At 49.2% G+C, this 21,325-nt stretch overlaps 1 protein-coding gene across 1 annotated transcript; it reads right to left on the bottom strand.

Moving 5' to 3' along the window:
• Positions 1–3,912: 3,912 nt before the first annotated feature.
• Positions 3,913–20,927, bottom strand: AOC1 (amine oxidase copper containing 1). Its single transcript, XM_052638826.1, has 5 exons — positions 20,885–20,927; positions 7,128–8,710; positions 5,889–6,174; positions 5,388–5,520; positions 3,913–4,939 (listed from the first exon to the last, which is right to left on the bottom strand). Exons 2-5 carry the CDS (start codon positions 8,704–8,706, stop codon positions 4,670–4,672), a joined length of 2,268 nt encoding a protein of 755 aa, XP_052494786.1. The 5' UTR covers positions 8,707–8,710; positions 20,885–20,927; the 3' UTR covers positions 3,913–4,669.
• Positions 20,928–21,325: the final 398 nt, after the last annotated feature.

Below are 21,325 nucleotides of genomic sequence, written 5' to 3'. Positions count from 1 at the left end.
TTCTTAATATCATTAAATATCCAGAGTGTTCAAATTTCCTAATTGTCTCATAAACATTTTGATTTTCTTTGCTCAAATTAGGATCCTGGTAAGATTCATATATTATGATTACTTGATATGTTTTCAGTGTCCTTTAAAATTTTTTTAGTTCCCTGACCAGGGATTGAACCCAGGTCCTCCAGAGTGAAGTGCCTCCCACCTGGAGAAGACCTGCAAATGAGTGCAGTGGCCCCGAGTATGTACGTGCTGTTCAAGGAGAAATCGTCTGCCAGGGTGGGGCTGGCCTTCCTGGCCCAGGGATGCTGTGTACTTGAGAGTCGGGGTCAAACAATGGACTGTTGACAACTGTTCACAAAGGTCATGCTAGGATGACACTTTAGGGGGCCATTTGCAGCTCTAGAGTCAGAGCAGACTTCCAGTCTTTATAAAACAAGAAGATGCCCAGCGGAGAGAAGCCTAGCTCTCATTATAGCATGTGACAGCACCCCGCAGGCTGCACGCCTCTCTGGCCTGCTTGTCTCCCCAGCACGGCCATGGGTGGATGTCTCGAGGATGGGGACTGAGCTTTCCTCGTCTTTGTATCCCTGGCCTGACACATCTGGAGTTTGCGTCATGCTTAGAACAAGGAGGGGCAAGCAGAGACATGCTGAGAAGGGATGAGAAGGGGAGGAGGCTGGAGAGTGGCTGCCTGCAGGGACCACCAGGGATCTGGGAGCTGCAAGAGTGGGAAGTGACGACGGCCCTGGGGAGGTTGGGGCTATTTTCCGCAGGGGAGAGTCAGGTTTTCTTGCCGTCTCATCAGGTGAGGGAGGCCGTGCTGTCGTAGCCAGGGGATGGCCCAGATTATCATTAGGGCCAAGGGACAGAAACTTGACAGGGTGTGGGAAAGGAGGATGTGAGGAGTAGGCATAATCTGGGGTGTGCGTTTCCTGGGCTGTTGGTCACTTAGTCACTCAACAAGCACTGAAGTTCCACCGAATGCACAACACGATCAGACCTGCTGCGAAGACGCAGAGGAGGGAGGGGTTTTGGCCTTCAAGCAGCCCCCAGTGTGGGTGAGGAGACAACAGTCCCCCCACACAACAAAGTGCCTGTAAAGGAGCCCCCTGTCCTCTGGTTTCTAACCTGCTCTCACCTGAGCCCCTTCAACCAGTCATGATCTTCTGTTTGGGGGGAAAGGTTGGAATCTATATACTTAACATCCCGTCAAAAGAAAGGGATAAAGAAAACCAGCGCTTGCTGCCACGTCTTTCATCTTATTAGACGTGAAACCTTGGGGTGATGAGACAGATACGGCAACTCTCGAGGAGTGCGTCAGAAGCATTCGAGCTGAGGAACGCTTGCCTTGGCCTGGGGCTCTTCTAAACCAGTTCCGGTGGGGGGTGGAACTGAAAAACTTCACTCACAGTGTGCAGTTGAGGACGGTAGAGTTGGAACAGGTATGCTGGAGGAGCAGATCACTGCTTTTGATGAATGCGTGCTGTCTGTGGATGTGGCTGCCTTCAACAAGGTCTAAAACTCACGGTGGATCGGTGACCTTGAATAAAAGCTTGCAAGAAAAAACGCTGCTGATGCACCCCTTTAGTTTTGCCCTGTCTGTCTCACCATTATCCCAAGGTTCCACGTCTGATAAGATGGAACATTTAGCAGCAAATGCTGGTTTTTTGGTTTAATTGGCCTTTTTTTTTTTTTTTAAATAATTCACAAAGTGGAGGCACTGTGAGGATTACAGAAGACAAACCGTCCGCAGCTCCACCACCCAAATGTTACTATTGCTGTTCAGTCGCTCAGTCGTGTCCGACTCTTTGCGACCACAGGGACTGCAACACGCTAGGCTTCCCTGTCTTTCACTATCTCCTGGAGTTTGCTCAAGTTCAAGTCCATGGAGGCTGTTCAGTTCCATTCAGTTCAGTTGTTCAGTTGTATCTGACTTTTTGCAACCTTCCCTGTCCATCACCAACTCCCAGAGTTTACCCAAACTCATGCCCATGGAGTCGGTGATGCCATCTAACCATCTCATCCTCTTACTAATGTGAAATAATGAACAGAGAACACAGCTTTTGTAGCTGAGGTAGGACCAGTCAAAGACCCAGGACTCGGCCCCCTGCCCTGGTGTGCCCCGGTTCCCTGTGGGCAGATCCTGGAACTGGACTGGCCCAAGTGACTAAACTCTGAGCAGAGGTCAGGGACACAAAGCTAGGGTGGGGCGCAGAGGAGGATCCACTTGTTCAGCTTTCTTCAGCCCACAGTCCCCCAGATGGACCTCCACACCCATCGTATTAGTTCCTATTGCTGCTATAAATAGGCCACAAGCTTAGTGACTTCAAACAACATGTTTACTCTCTTACAGCCTAGAGTCTACACAGCTGTGTTGCTAACGGCGGCTCTCAGGGACAATCCATCTCCTCGCCTTTTCCACCGACATCCCCAGCTTACTGTTCCTCCTCTGACTTTAGAGCCAGCCTCCTGTCTGACCCCTGCCTCTCTCGTTAAGGAAAAAATCCACGCCCCCAATCCAACAGCAATATATAGAAGGTTTACCTCGAGAAATCCTTGTGATTATATTGAACCCACCCGGATAACCTAAGAGAATTTGCCATCTCAGGAGCCTTACCTTAATCATACCCGCTGAACGCCTTCATTTGGCTGGGTTAAGTGACTATATTCACAGGTCACCAGGAGATTAGGATGTGGGGGTGGGGTGAATCTGGCACCTCCGTTCATCCTGGCCAGCTGCTATATCCCAGTAATCAGCAATAAGAGTTGCTTCCTTCTTCCTTCTCTTTTCCTTCTAAAATTTACTCTGCCTCACTCAGTTGTGTCCGACTCGTTGCGACCCCATGGACTGTAGCCCACCAGGCTCCTCCATCCATGGGATTCTCCAGGCAAGAATACTGGAGTGGGTTGCCATTTCCTTCTCCAGGGGATCCTCCCAACCCAGGGATCAAACCCGGGTCTCCCACATCGCAGGCAGACGCTTTAACCTCTGAGCCACCAGGGAAGCGCTTTTATTACGTAGGGGCTTCTCAGGTGGCTCAGTGATAAAGAATCTGCCAGCCAGTTCAGGAGATGCAGAAGATATGGGTTCAATCCCTGGGTCGGGAAATCCCCTGGAGAAGGAAATGACAACCCACTCCAGTATTCTTGCCTGGAGGATCCCAGGGACAGAGGAGCCTGGGGGGCTATAGTCCATGAGATAGCAAAGAACTGGACATGACTGAGTGACTGAGCACCATACATTCTTATGATTAAAAAAGAGAAACAAAATAGCACCGAGGTGGGAGGTCATGGCACCTGGGAACCTACTGGTCTGGGTCTGCACTGTGGCCGGGACACTCAGAGGCTCCCTCAACACCCAGAGGGAGAGAGGAGACCCTGCCCCCATCACTCTGCCCTCTCCACCCTGGGTCCCCTCAAGCTTTCTTCATCCAAAAAGGAAGAAGCTCTCAAAGAAACCCACCACCAAAATAGACAGGTTCCCCTGAGCAATCCTGCTCCACCCCGTCTCTTTCACCCCATTTCTCCCCACCTCTTTAGGTGTTGTGGTTTGGACGTCTGTGTCCCGCCTGATGCCCAGTGTGATGGTGTTGGGAGGTGGGCTTTTGTGGGGTGCTTAGGTCATGAGGGTGGAGCCTCATGAATGGATTAGTGTTCTTATAAAAGAGACCCCAGGGAGACCCCTTACCCCTCTGCCATGGGAGTATGCAGTGAAAAGTCAGAAGTCTTTGACCCAGAAGAGGGCTCTCACTTGACCTTGCTGACACCCTGATCTTGGACTTCCATCCTCCAGACCTGGAGGCAATAAACTTTTGTTGTTGATAAGCCACCCAGACCGTGGTACTGTACGATGTCACGGAAGAACTCGAAACTTTTCGGTCAACCCAATATTTCAGCAGCTCAAATGGACGGAGACAACGGGTTACCACTTTTATTAGAATCATGTGTTATCTTTAAAGAATGTTTATGAGTAGGTATATTTCTCTCTTTTCTTATACAGAGACTAGCATGCCATCTATTGTTCTATACCTGTTTTCTGGGCACATCCTGAAGCTCTTCCCTATCAGGACAGTGAATATCCCTGTACATACGTTTCTTTCATAGTCACCTACGATCGCATTGTGTGGGCATTGCAAGGTTTATTAAGATCTATAGGCTGTCTCCTGTAGATGGAGGTTTGGCTTTTTTTCCAGACTTTGCCAGTACAAACAGTCCTTCAGTAAATTGCCATGTACATCTATTTTTTCCGGGGTTTGTAGGTAGATCTCCAGAATAACTCCAAGAAGCTGGATCAGTAAATCAAAAGGTAGAGGAGGCGGCAGTTTCACTGGATTTTTCCAGTGTCTTCCTGTGCTTGCATCACTTGGCATGCCCATCAGTGACCCCTAGTCTCCCAGGAGGGAGCCATCAGCCTCAGATTCCTTACACGGACCTCACAGGCCAACCTAGTATTTTGGTGACTGTCATTTGCCACAGGCATGGAGGTCTTCTCTGGGGTGGAGACCAAGCCTTGGGTTCCTCATCTGTGTGTGTCCCACATGCCCGGCCTGGGGTGTGGCCTCACCCACTGCGCCTCTCCCCCAGGAAGCTGCCCCAGAGGGGTTTATTGTCTGTCCCTGGAGGAGGGGGGGTGCTTGGGCTTCAGGTGGGACTCAGTGGGGGGCAGGGGCCTTCACACCAGCCTGTAGGTTCCATTGTAGCTGAAAGAGGGCGGCTTCAAGCAGTCCCCCTCTCCCTCAGGCATCCAGCTCTGGGTGTAGGTGGAGCCATTTTCCAGAGGCCGCACGATTATGAGGTCTCTGGACGCCAGGGAGGGGTCCTCTGGGAAGAAGTTGAAGGGTCGGAGCAGGAAGCCCACGGAGTTCCCGGGCGTGGTCGTGTTGGGGATGTCCTCTGCGTGGGGGATGTGCAGGAAGCCCACTGTGACCCAGGCCACCAGGTCCTGCGGGAGAGAGGGGCGGGCCATGCTGAGGAGGCTCAGAGGGGAAGGGGTGGCCTGCACCCAAGCCCCAGGTATAAGGAAGGGCAAATCTGGTGAACCCGGAGCTGGCTTTCCACCCAGTAAGCTGGTCCTTGCCCTCCTGGAACTCATCAGGGATCCTGGGACTGGACAGGGGTCCTGGGACTGGACAGGGATCCTGGGACCTGGGACTGGACAGGGGTCCTGGGACTGGACAGGGATCCTGGGACCTGGCAGGGATCCTGGGACTGGACAGGGATCCTGGGACCTGCAGGGATCCTGGGACCTGGCAGGAATCCTGGGACTGGACAGGGAACCTGGGACCTGCAGGGATCCTGGGACCTGGCAGGAATTCTGAGACTGAACAGGGATCCTGGGACTGGACAGGGATCTGTCTCAGGGTGGGGCTGGAAAAAGGCAGAGCTGGTACCTCATCTTCGATGTTCTCATTGTTGCGAAGAAACTCCTCAAAGACGATAGGTGGGTCCCACGGGTCGTTCTGGTTGTATATGCTGCTGCTGTATCTCTCTGATTCCCGGTATTTGGTCACTGCCAGGGGGTACCTGTCCAGGCAGAGAAGCCGCGTGACTCGGGGGCCTCCCAGCCCCTCCCAGGGAACACCGCCAGGGTCAACGAAGGGGGAAAGTTACTGCCTTCCCCTATATGCAGGATCATCCCCTGGGAGTTAGCCAGACTCACTCCGGGGCTCTGCAGGGGTTCTGCACACTCCATCCCCAAACACAGAGCCACACACCCAGGAGCATGCACGCACGCACGCACGCACACACACACACATGTGCACACACCCAGATATAGCACTGGATAGATTCAGAATCTCATGGACAGAAACACAGACACACACAGACACAGGGGAACAGAGAGACACAGAGAGGAGCCTCCAGTCCTTGCCAGCCTCCTGGGCCTTCCTCACCTGGCCCAGGTGACAGCCTGCTCCTCTTGCCAGCCTGGGGGCAGCACTTGGTCGGCCATGGAGTGGATCTGCACTCGGTAGCTGCGCTGGTGGCCCCAGGGGTTCTGCTCAGGGCTAGTAAAAAGCAGGTATTTGGGCAAAGTCTGTCCGAAGCGAAAGGCTGCCTGGCGCTCCCGAGAATACCGCATCTGCTGGAGAGCCGGCTGAACCAGGCGGTGTCCTGGGCTCCAGGGGTTTGTGATGTTTTCCAGCTTCATCTGCAGGGTCTGGAAGCTATTCTTGGTGCCTGCGGGTGTACAGGGAAGGAGCTGGAGTCAAGCACCTGGAACTGAAGCCTCCTTATTCCACCTTGGGCCCTCCATCCGGGACCACACCCAACAGCAGACCATGGACTGAAGGGGATATTGGGGACAGGCACTGAGCCAGATGGCAGTGGAGGGAAGGGGCTGAGGAACCAGAAGACAGCTCAGAGTTGGCACAGCAGCAGCAGTGACTCCACCGTGACCCTGGGTAGTTCCTCTTGAGAGCGGCGTCCGAGCCTGTTGGCTGCAACTGTGGTCCCAGAGACAGGCAGCTGGCCTTTCCCCAGGGGGAGGGGCCATGTCAATGCCCTCTGGGTCAGGAGCAGACAAGGGGGAGCAGGAGAAGCTGCCCAGCTGGTCCTGGGGGCCTGTTCTAACATGGCACTTGATATGAGGCCAAATCCTGTCATTATACCCATGCCATCTTTTAAGGCACGCATGCTCAGTCACTCAGTTGTGTCCAACTCTGACCCCATGGGCTGTAGCCCGCCAGGCTTCTCTGTCCATGGGATTCTCCAGGCAAGAATACTGCAGTGGGTTGCCATTCCCACTCCACTGGAGAAAAGATTCTCCAATCTTTTGTGGTGACACCACTAATTCAAGAGACACAAGGAGTATTCCCAATGACTGCATCCACTCAAAGCTCCAGGCAGGGACGTGTCTTACACCTAGGCATTATCCCCTTCCCTGCCGCGTGCACACATTTGCACAGGGTCCATCCTCCAAAGGTGTCAGTGCAGGGGCAGCCCCTGGCACTGTTCATGTTACCATTTTGCAGGGACACACAGGTTTCTGCAGGCTCTACACCTCCAGGCTGGGTAAACTTTCCTGACATTATGTCTCCACGGGAGACTCAGCACCATCATCTCCCAGGAGTGTGAGTTACCGTGGGGATGCAGACATTTGGCCAGGGGGTGGTCCCAAGCCTGTGTCCTACCTGCCACATCCAGGTCTACGCGGTAATGCACAAGGTGGGTGTGCATGTTGCCGATGAGGTGCGTGTGCAGGCGGGTCCCATGGCGCAGCCCCTCGGGGGTGTAGAAGGTGGCATGGATATAGCCGGTGGCATGCATCTTGGCCTCCATCACCCCGTTGGGGTAGAAGATGAAGTCCCAGATGTAGTCATAATTGTAGACCGTCGACGTGGTCCTTAGTACCAGCGCCTGACCCTTGAGCCCCGCATAAAAATTGAAGCCACCGTTGAAGTTGGAGTTAAAGTGCCGCCGGATGGGCACCCCCGTGGGCATCTCGAAGAGACAGAGGGCCCGGGGGTAGAGGACGGGGCCGTCGTCATCGTAGTAGTGGAGGGCGTCCACGAAGGTGGCCGTCTCTGGGCAATCGATGCCAGGGGCCAGCTCATGAGTGACGCTGCCCAAGCCCCAGCCCACGTCCATGTACTTGGTCTGCATGCCGGCCGGCGTGTGTCCTCCGTACAGCGCCGCAGCCTCCTGCACACTCACCTCGTAGGCTATGCGCTCACCGCCGAAGCGCACGTCCAGGACTTGCAGCCCCGAGGATGAGCGCAGGCGGAAGGAGAAGCTCCAGCCGGCGTAGCGCACTGTGTGGCCATCCAGGCTGTAGCGCGCGCCCTGGGGCTGCACCAGGCGGGGGCCGCTCTTGGAGACGCCCAAGTCCCCACGTAACTGGTAGGAGGAGAAGAGGGCCGCCTCAGGCAGGTTGGCTCTGTCCTTGCCCTTGGCGAGCGGGTCCTCCAAGACCACCGCGTCCACCTCTCCGTCGTCGTACTTCTGAGCTAGCTCCTCCGGGCTCTGGTAGAACCTCCCATTGTACCAGACCCGCTCCACGGTCCAGTCCCGGGGGTTCGGGCTTCCGTGGTCCAGCAGGAGCTCCACCCCAGTGGGATGCAGGAAGTAGCCTTCGATTTGCTGCTGAAGGATGAACCAAGAGCGGCGCTGGCCGGAGGCCACGCCCCGGGGCGCCACGTCGGTGAAAGTCAGGCACCGCTGGGAGCAGTTTCCGAACACAGCGCCCGCGGTGCGCCGGAAAAACGCGCTCAGGGGCTTGGTGGCCTCCTCCAGGGTGTGACTCAGAAGGGCGTACTCTGCCTTGGAGATGGGTCTGGAGGCCCAGGAGGCCTGGTGCTTGGGTCTAGGCGGCAGGTGTCGGAGGTAACGGGGCCTTGGCAGCGGCCCCACGGCAAACTCGGTGATGTTGGGCTGCTCCTGGGCTCCGAAGAAGATGACGGCTCGCGCCTCCCGAACGGGAGGCCGGTGGCCTTTATCCAGAAACTTGAGCACGTGTTGCTTCTTGGGCAGCAGCATCTCAATGAGGAACACGGAGTTCTTGGCCACGGTCAGCGTGTTGGACGGCTCCAGCCTCAGCTCCTTCTGGGACCAGAGGAAGCTGTGCACGGCCTTGAGCTCTTGGGCACTCAGGTCCGCAAATACACTGCCCTTGTCGCCGGGGGTCCGCGGGGCACCCTCTGCCGCCGCCAGCGTCTGCAACACCAGGATGGCAGCGCCCGCCCAGCCGAGGGCCAGGGCCTCCCGCCCCATGGCTCTGGAATGCAGCAGAGGAGATGAGCTTGGCAGTTTTGTGGGAGGAAGTGAGTGTCACCCAGGTTGGGTCTTGGATTACCCTGGCCCTTGACCTCATGGTTTTCCCTCGGACTCACCTCCTGGCTTGCAGTCCTCCAATCTGAATTCCGCTCTTTCCTCCCTGGTCTGTAACCTTCCTGGTCTGTAAACTCTTTAGTCCCATGGATGCTCTTACCTGTGCAGACTCCTTCTCCCCTCCTCTGTGCCTTATCTCTGCGGGGCAGAAGCGCTGTCTCTCCAGCTTTAGGTCACTCAGATACTCACAGTGCCTCTCCCCCCAAATGCTACAGTGTGCTGGCTGTGCCATGGGTGTTGGCAGCAAAACTGTGTTGTGTCAACACAGTGTTTTTGATACAACACAATGTTTTTTATACGGGTAAAATTTGAAATGTAGTGTGGAAGTTCAAAGAGTCGATGGTTCTAGTGCTAATACACACTACCACTAGGACCAGCTGTGTGACCTTGGGCAGCTTGCTTAAACTCTCTGGGCCTCCATTCTCACAACAGGGAAATAGAAAATAACAATGCAAGTACCTACTTATGGAATTGTTAGGAAAAATCAGTTGGACAATAAGGATAAAGTGTTTAGCACAAAGCCTACTTTCTAGGAAGCACTTGAGAAATGCAAACTACTCATCTTTTTTCCCAGTAGTCATGAAGAATGTGAGAGTTGAACCATAGAGATGGCTGTGCCAAAGAACTGATGCTTTTGCACTGTGATTCTGGAGAAGACTCTTGAGAGTCCCTGGACATCAAGATCAAACCTGTCCGTCCTAAAGGGAAATCAACCCTGAATATTCACTGGAAGGACTGCTGCTGAAGCTGAAGCTCCAATACTTTAGCCATCTGATGCAAAGAGCTGACTCATTGGAAAAGATCCTGAAGCTGGGAAAGACTGAGGGCAGGAGGAGAAGGGGACGACAGAGGATGAGATGGTTGGATGGCATCACTGACTCAATGGACATGAGTTTGAGCAAGCTCTGGGAGATGGTGAAGGACAGGGAAGCTGGCGTGCTTGCAGTCCATGGGGTCGCAAAGAGTCGGACACGACTGAACAACAGTATGGGGATACACTCTCTGGTGTCAGAATGTTTAAACTTATGAGTCATGTAGAGTGATTTGACTGGTTCGGTTGTACACCTGTGCCCACACAGGTGAGGAGGAGAATGGGGTGGCTGGCCCTGCCAAACTTCTTTGGCCTCTTCAGTGATGCCCCACAGTTGTGACCACTTGGTCACAGGCCAAGTTGTGACCTCAGGCCAAGGCCATGAGGAGGGCGCCTCAGGATGTCATCATGCCAGGGGGCAATTCGAGATGATGTCCTTTTCCCTTCCATTGTGAGGGGAGACTGTGGTCAGGGTCTCATGGTGCACCCTCTGGAGCTGACACTACAGTCTTGACCTCCCATCCCTGGTGGGGAGTTTCGGGGACTCATGTGATCTTCTCTCCAGCCTGAAGGGGTGGGGAAGCTCTCAGGGTTGCTAAGTGAATCCAGAGCAGAAAGATAAGCAGTGAGTTCTTGTTCTACTATTAAGTTTTGGTCCAGCCTAGTTTCTTTCTTAAACTAGACTTGACTTGGAAAAGTTCTCAATTCATAGCAAAATTGAGAGAGATGTACAGAGAGATCCCGTATGCCTCCTGTCTCCTCTCCCCGCTCACATAACCTGGCCCACGAACAGCATCCCACACCAGAGTGGTACCCTTGCTACAATCTGTGGCCCTACAGTGATACATTATTGTCACCCAGTAATTTACATGAGGATTCACTCTGGGTGCTGTACATGCTGTGGGTTTTGAGAAATGTGTAAAGACTTGCATCCATCTTTATGGACCATACAGAGCAGTTTCAGGGCCCTCAACATCCTCTCTATTCCAGCTCTTCGTCCTTCACTTCCTTCCCTCACCACTGATCTCTTTACTAACCCAGGTGACCACTGATCTCTTTACTGTCTCCATAGTTTTGCCTTTTCCAGAATGTCATGCCGTCAGGGTGATACAGCGTGCAGCCCTTTCAGACTGGCTTCTTTGGCTCGGTAATATGCATTTATGTTCCTCCATGTATTTTTGGTATCCAAGCCCCTTTCGTCTTAACCTCTGATGAAATTAAATTTATATTTTAAGGCAGGACAAGAAAAAATTAAACATAGAATTTCCTCTCTGTGTTTGTTTGGGCCTCTTCCCACTCCTACTCCCTAACATGCCATGCGTCTCCAGTATGCATTAACCAGAGTGCCTCAAAGATGGGGGTGCCTGCTGGACAGTAAAGATCCATTTTTTTTTCCTTCTTCTGATGCCAGCAATGTAACCTCTTAGAAGATCACTGTTCTTTCCCAGCTCTATAGGGGCCATGGTGACTTGCTGCTTGCTTTATATGTGCTTACCTGGACTATGTATCTTTGGTGAACTTAATGTAAAATATCAATATATTATTTTGATGTATGGTCCCTTTGTCTTGAAAATGTATCAGACCATGCCTTCAACTTCCAACAAATGGAACAGTTCTCAGAGCTTTCTGAGAATCTGCTTCCAGGGCTATAATCCTCTGTTTAACTCAATTCAAATCCCCCCTTTTTCTTCTTAACTTGGTAGTTAATTGAATTTTCATCGACATTTTCTTGGCACAGTTGGCAGTCTATCAGAGGCACTGGAGACCACCCTAAACTGAAGCTCAGTACCAGCGCAGGCTCTTTGAGTCTCACCCAATTTTTGGTCTTCTTCAGGTGCTTTGGTGGGGTCTCCTGATATGCAGACATCATTGCTTTAAATGATGTCCTGAATTTTACTGGGCCTATTTTTCATTCTCTTTCCTTAAGAAAAAACTTTTCTTGGCTGTGCTATGCAGCATGTGGGATTTTAATTCCCTGACTATAGATCAAACCTGTGCCCCTTACACTGGAGGCACAGAGTCTTAACCACCTGACCACCAAGGAAGTCCCTCGAGCTGCTTTTCTTGGGACTTTTCTGTTTTTCTCGGAGTCCTAAAGTGGGTAACTGTACATTTCCTAGGCAGGAGACCTGGGGGATATTCTTAGTGGGGGCCCAGGGGAAACTTTGGCATGAGCCAGGTTGGTTATCCTTAAAGATTTGGCTTAAATTGGAAAGATTATGTATATATGGTCAGGACAAACTTGTTTTCCAGTGAAATGAAGACCAAGCCTGCTCAACTCCAAAGGGAAAAGGACATCTGCTCCTTCCAGCCACAAGGTGCTTCCAGGTCGCTGAGAACCTAGCGGAAGTGTTTGAAGATCTATCCTTGGGATGTGTAGTGAGCCCACAGAGGGTCTCAGTATAATCATTAAAAAAAATCCTGCTTGCTGGGCAGGCATAACAAAGGCTGATCATCTCAAGTTCCGAGCACCCAGGGCAGTTTTAGACTGTTAGAGGGAGGAACCAAGACATGTAAGAGAGTCAAACCGACCTGGGATAACTCCTTGGGCAGCTAGACACAGAGGCAGCATGAATTCATGTAATTGCAACGAAGCTGGTGCTTGCAGGAACTAATCTTCACTCTTGAATGGCCAGCATGGAGCTTTGTTGACATTCTAGAAAAAGCCAGCTTGATAAAAGACCTTTTCAAAATTCTGACCCTGAGAGAATAAAAATATTCCTCAGAGGATGCTTGAAGGAAGTTATAACTCATACTATGTCCTTGAAACATAAACATAATTCACATCACCTGAGACGACAGCCTTAGCTCAATTAATAGACCTTAAAACTGAAAAGAGAAAAGGAAAGAGGCTTTTAAAAACTCAAGTGGGAAACTTATGACATCTCTATCTGTGTCTGTCTGGATATATTTGTCTGTGTGTACATTATAAATATGCGCAGTCGGCAGCGGCGCTGAGCCGCCGCACTAAGCGCGGCCAAAAGGAGCTACCCCACGTCCGAGGTCGGGGCAGCGGCCTAGAGTGCCAGGCTGCGACGGCGCAGGAACGGCCGAGAGGAGCTACCCTGCGTCCGAGGTCAGTGGCGGCGGCCGGGAGGAGACACCCTGCGTCTGAGGTCAGGGGCAGTGGCTGAGAGGAGCTACCCTGCGTCGGAGGTCGGTGGCGGCCAGGAGGAGACACCCTGCGTCCGAGGTCAGGGGCGCCCGGGAGAAGCCACCTCATGCCCGAGGCCAGGGACGGTGACCCTGACAAGCCACCCTGAGCCCGAGGCCAGGGGCGGCAGCTGGGAGGAGTCACTCACGCCCGAGGCCACGGCCAGCGGCCGGGAGGAGCAACCCGAGGAGCGGTGGCTGCAGGAGGGCCTAGAGGAGCTATCCCACGTTGAAGGTCAGGAACTGCGGCGGTGAGGAGATACCCTTCATCCACGGTAAGGAGCAGCAGCTGTGTTTTGCTGGAGCAGCCGTGAAGAGATACCCCACGCCCAAGGTAACAGAAACCCAAGTAAGATGGTAGGTGTTGAAAGAGGGCATCAGAGGGCAGACACAATGAAACCATACTCACAGAAAACTAGTCAGTCTAATCACACTAGGACCACAGCCTTGTCTAACTCAATGAAACCAAGCCATGCCTACGGGGCCACCCAAGATGCGCAGGTCATGGTGGAGAGGTCTGACAGAATGTGGTCTACTGGAAAAGGGAATGGCAAGCCACTTCAGTATTCTTGCCTTGAGAACCCCATGAACAGTATGAAAAGGCAAAATGATAGAATACCAAAAGAGGAACTCCCCAGGTCATTAGGTGCCCAATATGCTACTGGAGATCAGCGGAGAAATAACTCCAGAAAGAATGAAGGGATGGAGCCAAAGCAAAAACAATACCCAGTTGTGGATGTGACTGGTGACAGAAGTAAGATCCGATGCTGTAAAGAGCAATATTGCATAGGAACCTGGAATGTCAGGTCCATGAATCAAGGCAAATTGGAAGTGGTCAAACAAGAGATGGCAAGGGTGAACGTCGACATTCTAGGAATCAGTGAACTAAAATGGACTGGAATGGGTGAATTTAACTCAGATGACCATTATATCTACTACTGCGGGCAGGAATCCCTCAGAAGAAATGGAGTAGCCATCATGGACAACAGAAGAATCCAAAATGAAGTACTTGGATGCAATCTTGAAAACGACAGAATGATCTCTGTTCATCTCCAAGGCAAACCATTCAATATCACCGTTATCCAAGTCTATGCCCCAACCAGAAATGCTGAAGAAACTGAAGTTGAACAGTTTTATGAAGACCTACAAGATCTTTTAGAACTAACACCCAAAAAAGATGTCCTTTGCGACCCCATGGACTGTAGCCTACCAGGCTCCTCCCTCCATGGGATTCTCCAGGCAAGAGTACTGGAGTGGGTTGCCATTTCCTTCTCCAGGGGATCTTCCCAACCCAGGGATTGAACCCTGGTCTCCTGCATTCCAGGCAGACATTTTAACCTCTGAGCCACCAGGGAAGTCCTTTCCATTATAGGGGACTGGAATGCAAAAGTAGGAAGTCAGGAAACACCTGGAGTAACAGGCAAATTTGGCCTTGGAGTGCAGAATGAAGCAGGGCAAAGACTAATAGAGTTTTGCCAAGAAAATGTACTGGTCATAGCAAACACCCTCTTCCAACAACACAAGAGAAGACTCTACACATGGACATCACCAGATGGTCAACACTGATATCAGATTGATTATATTCTTTGCAGCCAAAGATGGAGAAGCTCTATACAGTAGACAAAAAAAAGACCAGGAGCTGACTGTGGCTCAGATCATGAACTCCTTATTACCAAATTCAGACTCAAATTGAAGAAAGTAGGGAAAACCGCTACACCATTCAGGTATGACCTCAATCAAATCCCTTATGATTATACAGTGGAAGTGAGAAATAGATTTAAGGGCCTAGATCTGATAGATAGAGTGCCTGATGAACTATGGAATGAGGTTCGTGACATTGTACAGGAGACAGGGATCAAGACCATCCCCATGGAAAAGAAATGCAAAAAACCAAAATGGCTGTCTGGGGAGGGCTTACAAATAGCTGTGAAAAGAAGAGAGGTGAAAAGCAAAGGAGAAAAGGAAAGATATAAGCATCTGAATGCAGAGTTCCAAAGAATAGCAAGAAGAGATAAGAAAGCCTTCTTCAGTGATCAATGCAAAGAAATAGAGGAAAAGAACAGAATGGGAAAGACTAGAGATCTCTTCAAGAAAATTAGAGATACCAAGGGAACATTTCATGCAAAGATGGACTCGATAAATGACGGAAATGGTATGGACCTAACAGAAGCAGAAGATATTAAGAAGAGATGGCAAGAATACACAGAAGAACTGTACAAAAATGATCCTCACCACCCAGATAATCACGATGGTGTGATCACTCACCTAGAGCCAGACATCCTGGAATCTGAAGTCAAGTGGGCCTTAGAAAGCATCACTACGAACAAAGCTAGTGGAGGTGATGGAATTCCAATTGAGCTGTTTCAAATCCTGAAAGATGATGCTGTGAAAGTGCTGCACTCAATATGCCAGCAAATTTGGAAAACTCAGCAGTGGCCACAGGACTGGAAAAGGTCAGTTTTCATTCCAATCCCAAAGAAAGGCAACGCCAAACAATGCTCACACTACCACACAATTGCACTCATCTCACATGCTAGTAAAGTAATGCTCAAAATTCTCCAAGCCAGGCTTCAGCAATACGTAAACCATGAACTCCCTGATGTTCAAGCTGGTTTTAAAAAAGGCAGAGGAACCAGAGATCAAATTGCCAACATCCGCTGGATCATGGGAAAAGCAAGAGAGTTCCAGAAAAACATCAATTTCTGCTTTATTGATTATGCCAAAGCCTTTGACTGTGTGGATCACAATCAACTGTGGAAAATTCTGAGAGAGATGGGAATACCAGACCACCTGACCTGCCTCTTGAGAAATCTGTATGCAGGACAGGAAGCAACAGTGAGAACTGGACATGGAACAACAGACTGGTTCCAAATAGGAAAAGGAGTACCTCAAGGCTGTATATTGTCACCCTGCTTATTTAACTTATATGCAGAGTACATCATGAGAAATGCTGTGCTGGAAGAAACACAAGCTGGAATCAAAATTGCCGGGAGCTATATCAGTAACCTCAGATATGCAGACGACACCACCTTTATGGCAGAAAGTGAAGAGGAACTAAAAAGCCTCTTGAGGAAAGTGAAAGTGGAGAGTGAAAAAGTTGGCTTAAAGCTCAACATTCAGAAAACGAAGATCATGGCATCCGGTCCCATCACTTCATGGGAAATAGATGGGGAAACAGTGGAAACAGTGTCAGACTTTATTTTGGGGGGCTCCAAAATCACTGCAGATGATGACTGCAGCCATGAAATTAAAAGACGCTTACTCCTTGGAAGGAAAGTTATGACCAACCTGGATAGTATATTCAAAAACAGAGACATTACTTTGCCGACTAAGGTCCGTCTAGTCAAGGCTATGGTTTTTCCAGTGGTCATGTATGGACGTGAGAGTTGGACTGTGAAGAAGGCTGAGCGCCGAAGAATTGATGCGTTTGAACTGTGGTGTTGGAGAAGACTCTTGAGAGTCCCTTGGACTGCAAGGAGATCCAACCAGTCCATTCTGAAGGAGATCAACCCTGGGATTTCTTTGGAAGGAATGATGCTAAAGCTGAAGCTTCAGTACTTGGCCACCTCATGCGAAGAGTTGGCTCATTGAAAAAGACTCTGATGCTGGGCGGGGTTGGGGGCAGGAGGAGAAGGGGACGACCGAGGATGAAATGGCTGGATGGCACCAAGGACTCGATGAACGTGAGTCTGAGTGAACTCCAGGAGTTGGTGATGGACAGGGAGGCCTGGCGTGCTGCGATTCATGGGGTTGCAAAGAGTCGGACACGACTGAGTGACTGAACTAACATTATAAATATGGTATGTCCCTACCTCTGTATAGTGTTATCAAAATTAATTTTAAAAGAGCTCTATTTGACTTAAAGGTAAGTGCTTACAAATCAAATATTTCTAAATGTAAAGACTCTTGAGAGTCCCTTGGACTGCAAGGAGATCCAACCAGTCCATCCTAAAGGAGACCAGTCCTGGGTGTTCATTGGAAAGACTGATGCTGAGGCTGAAACTCCACTACTTTGGCCACCTCATGCAAAGAGTTGACTCACTGGAAAATGTAACATTCTAAATGTAACTTTAGATCCCTCCCTGATGCTGGGAGGGATTGGGGGCAGGAGGAGAAGGGGACGACAGAGGATGAGATGGCTGGATGGCATCACTGACTTGATGCACATGAGTTTGGGTGAACTCCGGGAGTTGGTGATGGACAGGGAGGCTTGGCGTGCTGTGATTCATGGGGTCGCAAAGAGTAGGACACGACTGAGCGACTGAACTGAACTGAACTGATCCTAAGAACAATTTCTCCAGACTTCTGATGACTTGAAACTTCAGGGTTCTGCTAAATTAAATGATAGAAATTCTTTGAATGTCTAGATCATTAAAAAAAATTATTTATTTGGCTATACTGGTTTTTAGTTAAGGCATGTGGGGTCTTTAGTTGCAGTTTGTGAGATCTAGTTCCCTTGATCAGGAATCAAACTCGGGCCTCCTGTATTGGGAGCATGCCGTCCTAGCCACCGGACAACCAGGGAAGTATGTAGATCATTGTTAGTAAGAAAAAACACTGTAACATTAATTACTAAAGAAGTCTGTTTTTACCTACTTTTGACCTCTTATTCCAGAGAGACTTAGTGTTTGAAACTGTTAATAAATATTTTGTGCTTTATTGAAAGACTGTGAAATGGCATATATTTCTAGAAATTAATTTTTAAAAGGGAACCTTCAGCAAAGAGTTTTAGGCACGGTTAAGACTAAGATTAGATTTAATTAAATAAATGAGTTTTAATATTAAAGATGAAATGATATAGACCTTTTTTCTGTGTTGTGAGGACAAAGTTTTGTTTTGAAATATTGATCTGCTTCTGCTTTTGGTAAGAGATTACAAAATTTCTTTACCAGTAACTTCCTACACTTGCCTTTGAAATCTTTTGTTGTCAGTTTATTAATAGTTTTATGAATAAATATTGTTTAACAGTTACTTATGCTCCTACTTGGTCAAACACTTAAAACCTCTGATATCTTTGACAAACTTTCTCAAATCAAACTTTAAATGAAATTCTTTTGACTGGTAGCTAACTTTAGGATGCTTCAGAGGGCTCCTGAACATCTCGAAGAGGGATATTAAAATAATTTGGCTTATTTGTTACATTAAATTGCATGGGAAACATTGTCAAATGAGTAACAAAAAATCTTCTAAAGCTCTATTTTATAGGTAAATATTATTAATATAAAGGTTCTAGAAATTATATGAAGTTCCTAAAATTTGAAACGTCCTGGTATGCTGTCACTCCCCTTTCTAGTTATTGTCTTGAAATGTTGTATGTCACAACAAATTTCCTCGACAGTTGCATTGTGATAGGGTCTTTAACCATGCTTTTCAAGTCTTTTGTCATTTATAGACGGTTATGGTCTTAATCTGATGCTTTTCAAAAATGCCTGTAGGGAGATTTTCTGCTCCCTGAATAAGTTAGACTCGGTAGCGAAAGGACTTCCACTTTGTATGAGGGTTGTTTTAGAAACAGCTCTCTCATGTATGCCTGCTGAAGACGTAGTAATAGGGTCTCCTTTAACTGCTCATGTCCCACATTCGCTTGAGTCTCTTCTAAACTCCTGCCACACTCAGCACAATTCTGTAAGCCAGCTAACTTTTTAAGAAGTTGTTGCTTTCTCTTCCCAATCCTACCTTGATTTGATGTAATAGCATTAACCTTGCAACTTCGCTTCCAGAACCACAGGAAGAAAGCAACTATGATCACATCTTGTTAGCGGTTTATCTTCTTGCTCCCAGGAATGACTTATAAGAAGCCCCTATTGATAAGGCTGATCTAATTTACAGATAGGTCCTACTTATGGGATGGATGGGACATTATCAAGCCAGATATGCAACAAGATCCACAATGGGCATAATTGAAAACTCTTATTTACCAGAAACAAAGTCAGCACCACAAGCCAAATTAACTGCCTTAACTCTAGCTTGTCAGCTAGCTAAAGACCAGGTAACAAATATTTATACTGATGTTCGGTATGCTTTTTGAGTGGCACAGAACTTTGGAATGCTATGAAAGCAATGAGGTTTTAAACCTCATCATGACATCTTATACAAAAAATAGAAAACAGGTTGAAGAGTCATTAATCAGGATCAGTTCAGCTCAGTCGCTCAGTTGTGTCTAACACTTTGTGACCCCATGGATTGCGATAATGGATTAATGGATAAATGGATTAATCGTGATACAACTGCCAAAACAGCAATTATGAAAACAACAGAGCATTTCAAATTTGGCACTGTGGAGGCTGAAGGAAATCAACTTGCTGATGTTGCAGCCAAATGGGCAGCTTTAAATATTCATCCTGTCCAGCCTCCAGAATGTCCACTGCTCTCTATTAACCCTGCAAACTCAATGAAAAATTTATTTCTATGGGCTCAAAAAATCACCACTAAAGAAGAGAGGCAGATTAGGCAACAAAAAGGGGAAATTTTGACCCCACCACACAAATATGGGTTAGACCCGATAAAATAGTTTCAATAGACATGTGTGTGGTTAGTCACTCAGTTGTGTCCAATTCTTTGTGACCCCATGGACTTCAGCCCCCTGGGCTCCTCTGTCCCTGGGATTTTCCAGGCAAGAATACTGGAGTGGGTTGCTATTTCCTTCTGCAGGGGATCTTTCTGACCCAGGCATCGAACCTGAGTCTCCTGCGGCTCCTGCATTTCAGGCGGATTATTTACCTGCTGAGCCATCAGGGAAGCCTTGTGCCTCTCTATGTGTGTTCAAAACTCCACCTAAAATAATGATGCCCGAATGGCTATTGATCATATCTATTATTTGATATAAAATAGTGACCACACACAGTGCACATACAGAGCAAAATTGGCATAAGTCCCACTGTACCACTTAGAGTTGACTGTCAGCCTGTGGCAAGCATTCTACTAGCCTAACCCCTTAAAAGGTAAGAAAGAGCTGGGGTATTAAGATGGGGCACTGGGGAACATGATAGATCCAGGGCAGGTAAGCAACCACCATGGTATTGGGGGACCAAATACTGGCTCACCTAATGCTTTCTATCAAAAGATTAATGATCAAAGCGGGGGTGGGGATGATGGGATAAAATTTGCATTTCAAACCAGGACAAGAAAAAATTAAACATAGAAGTTGCTCTCTGTGTGTGTTTTTTTTTTTTTTTTGCCTCTTCCCTCACTCCTTGACTCCCTGATGTGTCAGGTGCATCTCCATTACTCATTAATCAGAGCTCCTCAAAGATGGGAGTGCCCACTGGACCGGAAAGATCCATTTTCCCCTTCTTCTGATGCTAGCGATATAACCTCTTAAAAGATCACTGTTCTTTCCTGGCTCTGTAGGGGCCATGGTGATGTGCAGCTTGCTTTATATGTGCTTACCTGGACTATGTATCTTTGGTGAACTTTTTGTAAAATATATTACTTTGATGGATGATCCCTTTGTCTTGAGGATATGTACGACTGTGTTCGACTTCTAACAAGTAGAAGAGTTCTCAGAGCTTTCTGAGAATCTGCTTCCTGGGTTATAATCCTTGGTTTAGCTCAAATAAAATCCTCCTCTTTTTCTTCTTAACTTGATAGTTAACTGAATGTTCATCCACAGTTCTTATCCCCAATTGCCTTCTGCTCTGCTAAGGAGAGAGATGTGGAAGAGACCTGCTGTCCTGTAACCTGAGCTTGGCCATTCATTTAGCCTTTCCCGGTACAATCCTTGGTTGCAGTGTCCAGATGGGCGGCGGGTGAAGTAGACGATGGCAATGAAGCCGTGGCAGAAGGGAGAACTCAGTGGTGAGTGAGACCTCCACGCTGGGAGATACAAAGCATACCCTCTCCTGCCCATGGCTCATCTCCAGCACCTGGAGAACAGTGGCCACCTGATGGCTGCACCTGTCCCGTCTCAGCCCTGGGTGGTGTGTGCCTTGGAGTGGTCCTTCTGGGCTCTCACCCCTCCCTTTGGCCCCCCACCTCTTGTGTCTTTGTTTCTGCTCACCTCCCACTCCATGTCCATCTTTCCTCACCGCCCCCCTCCCCTCCCCAGTTCACCCCTGCTTGGCTCTCCCCAAATACCCTCCCCTGCCCAGAACATACCTGTGTGCTCAGCTCTGGGCTCACCTCTGCTGCAGCCTTTGTCTCTGACTCCTTGAACTTTATGGCTGGACCTTGCCCCGGGGGGAGGGACGGGGTGAGGCTTGTGCTGACCAAGGTGGTGACCTACGGCTCAGGAAGCTCTGCAGTGGGCAGGGGCGGTGCACAAGGAAGTGTGTGGGTCTCTCGCGGCAGTGGCCCAGCGGCCTCCTGTTACCCCAAGTTCCGAGTATGGAAACTCCCCAGTCTTTCACCACTTCAGCAGCTGTGTCCACTTCTGTTTTCCCCAAAACACCCATGCCATCGATAATTCCCTGTCATTCTTCCTGCTGAAGCAGCACTTTTCACAAGAGTTGCCTGTGTATTCTCCACTACTTTCTGCATTGGGCCACAGTCTGTTAGAGTAGGTGGTGAGTTTCAGAGGTCAGAGATAAAGACAAGGAG

Source organism: Budorcas taxicolor, chromosome 4, assembly GCF_023091745.1.
Source record: "Budorcas taxicolor isolate Tak-1 chromosome 4, Takin1.1, whole genome shotgun sequence".
Classification (NCBI taxonomy): domain Eukaryota; kingdom Metazoa; phylum Chordata; class Mammalia; order Artiodactyla; family Bovidae; genus Budorcas; species Budorcas taxicolor.
This window is presented reverse-complemented; position numbering and strand designations above follow the sequence as displayed.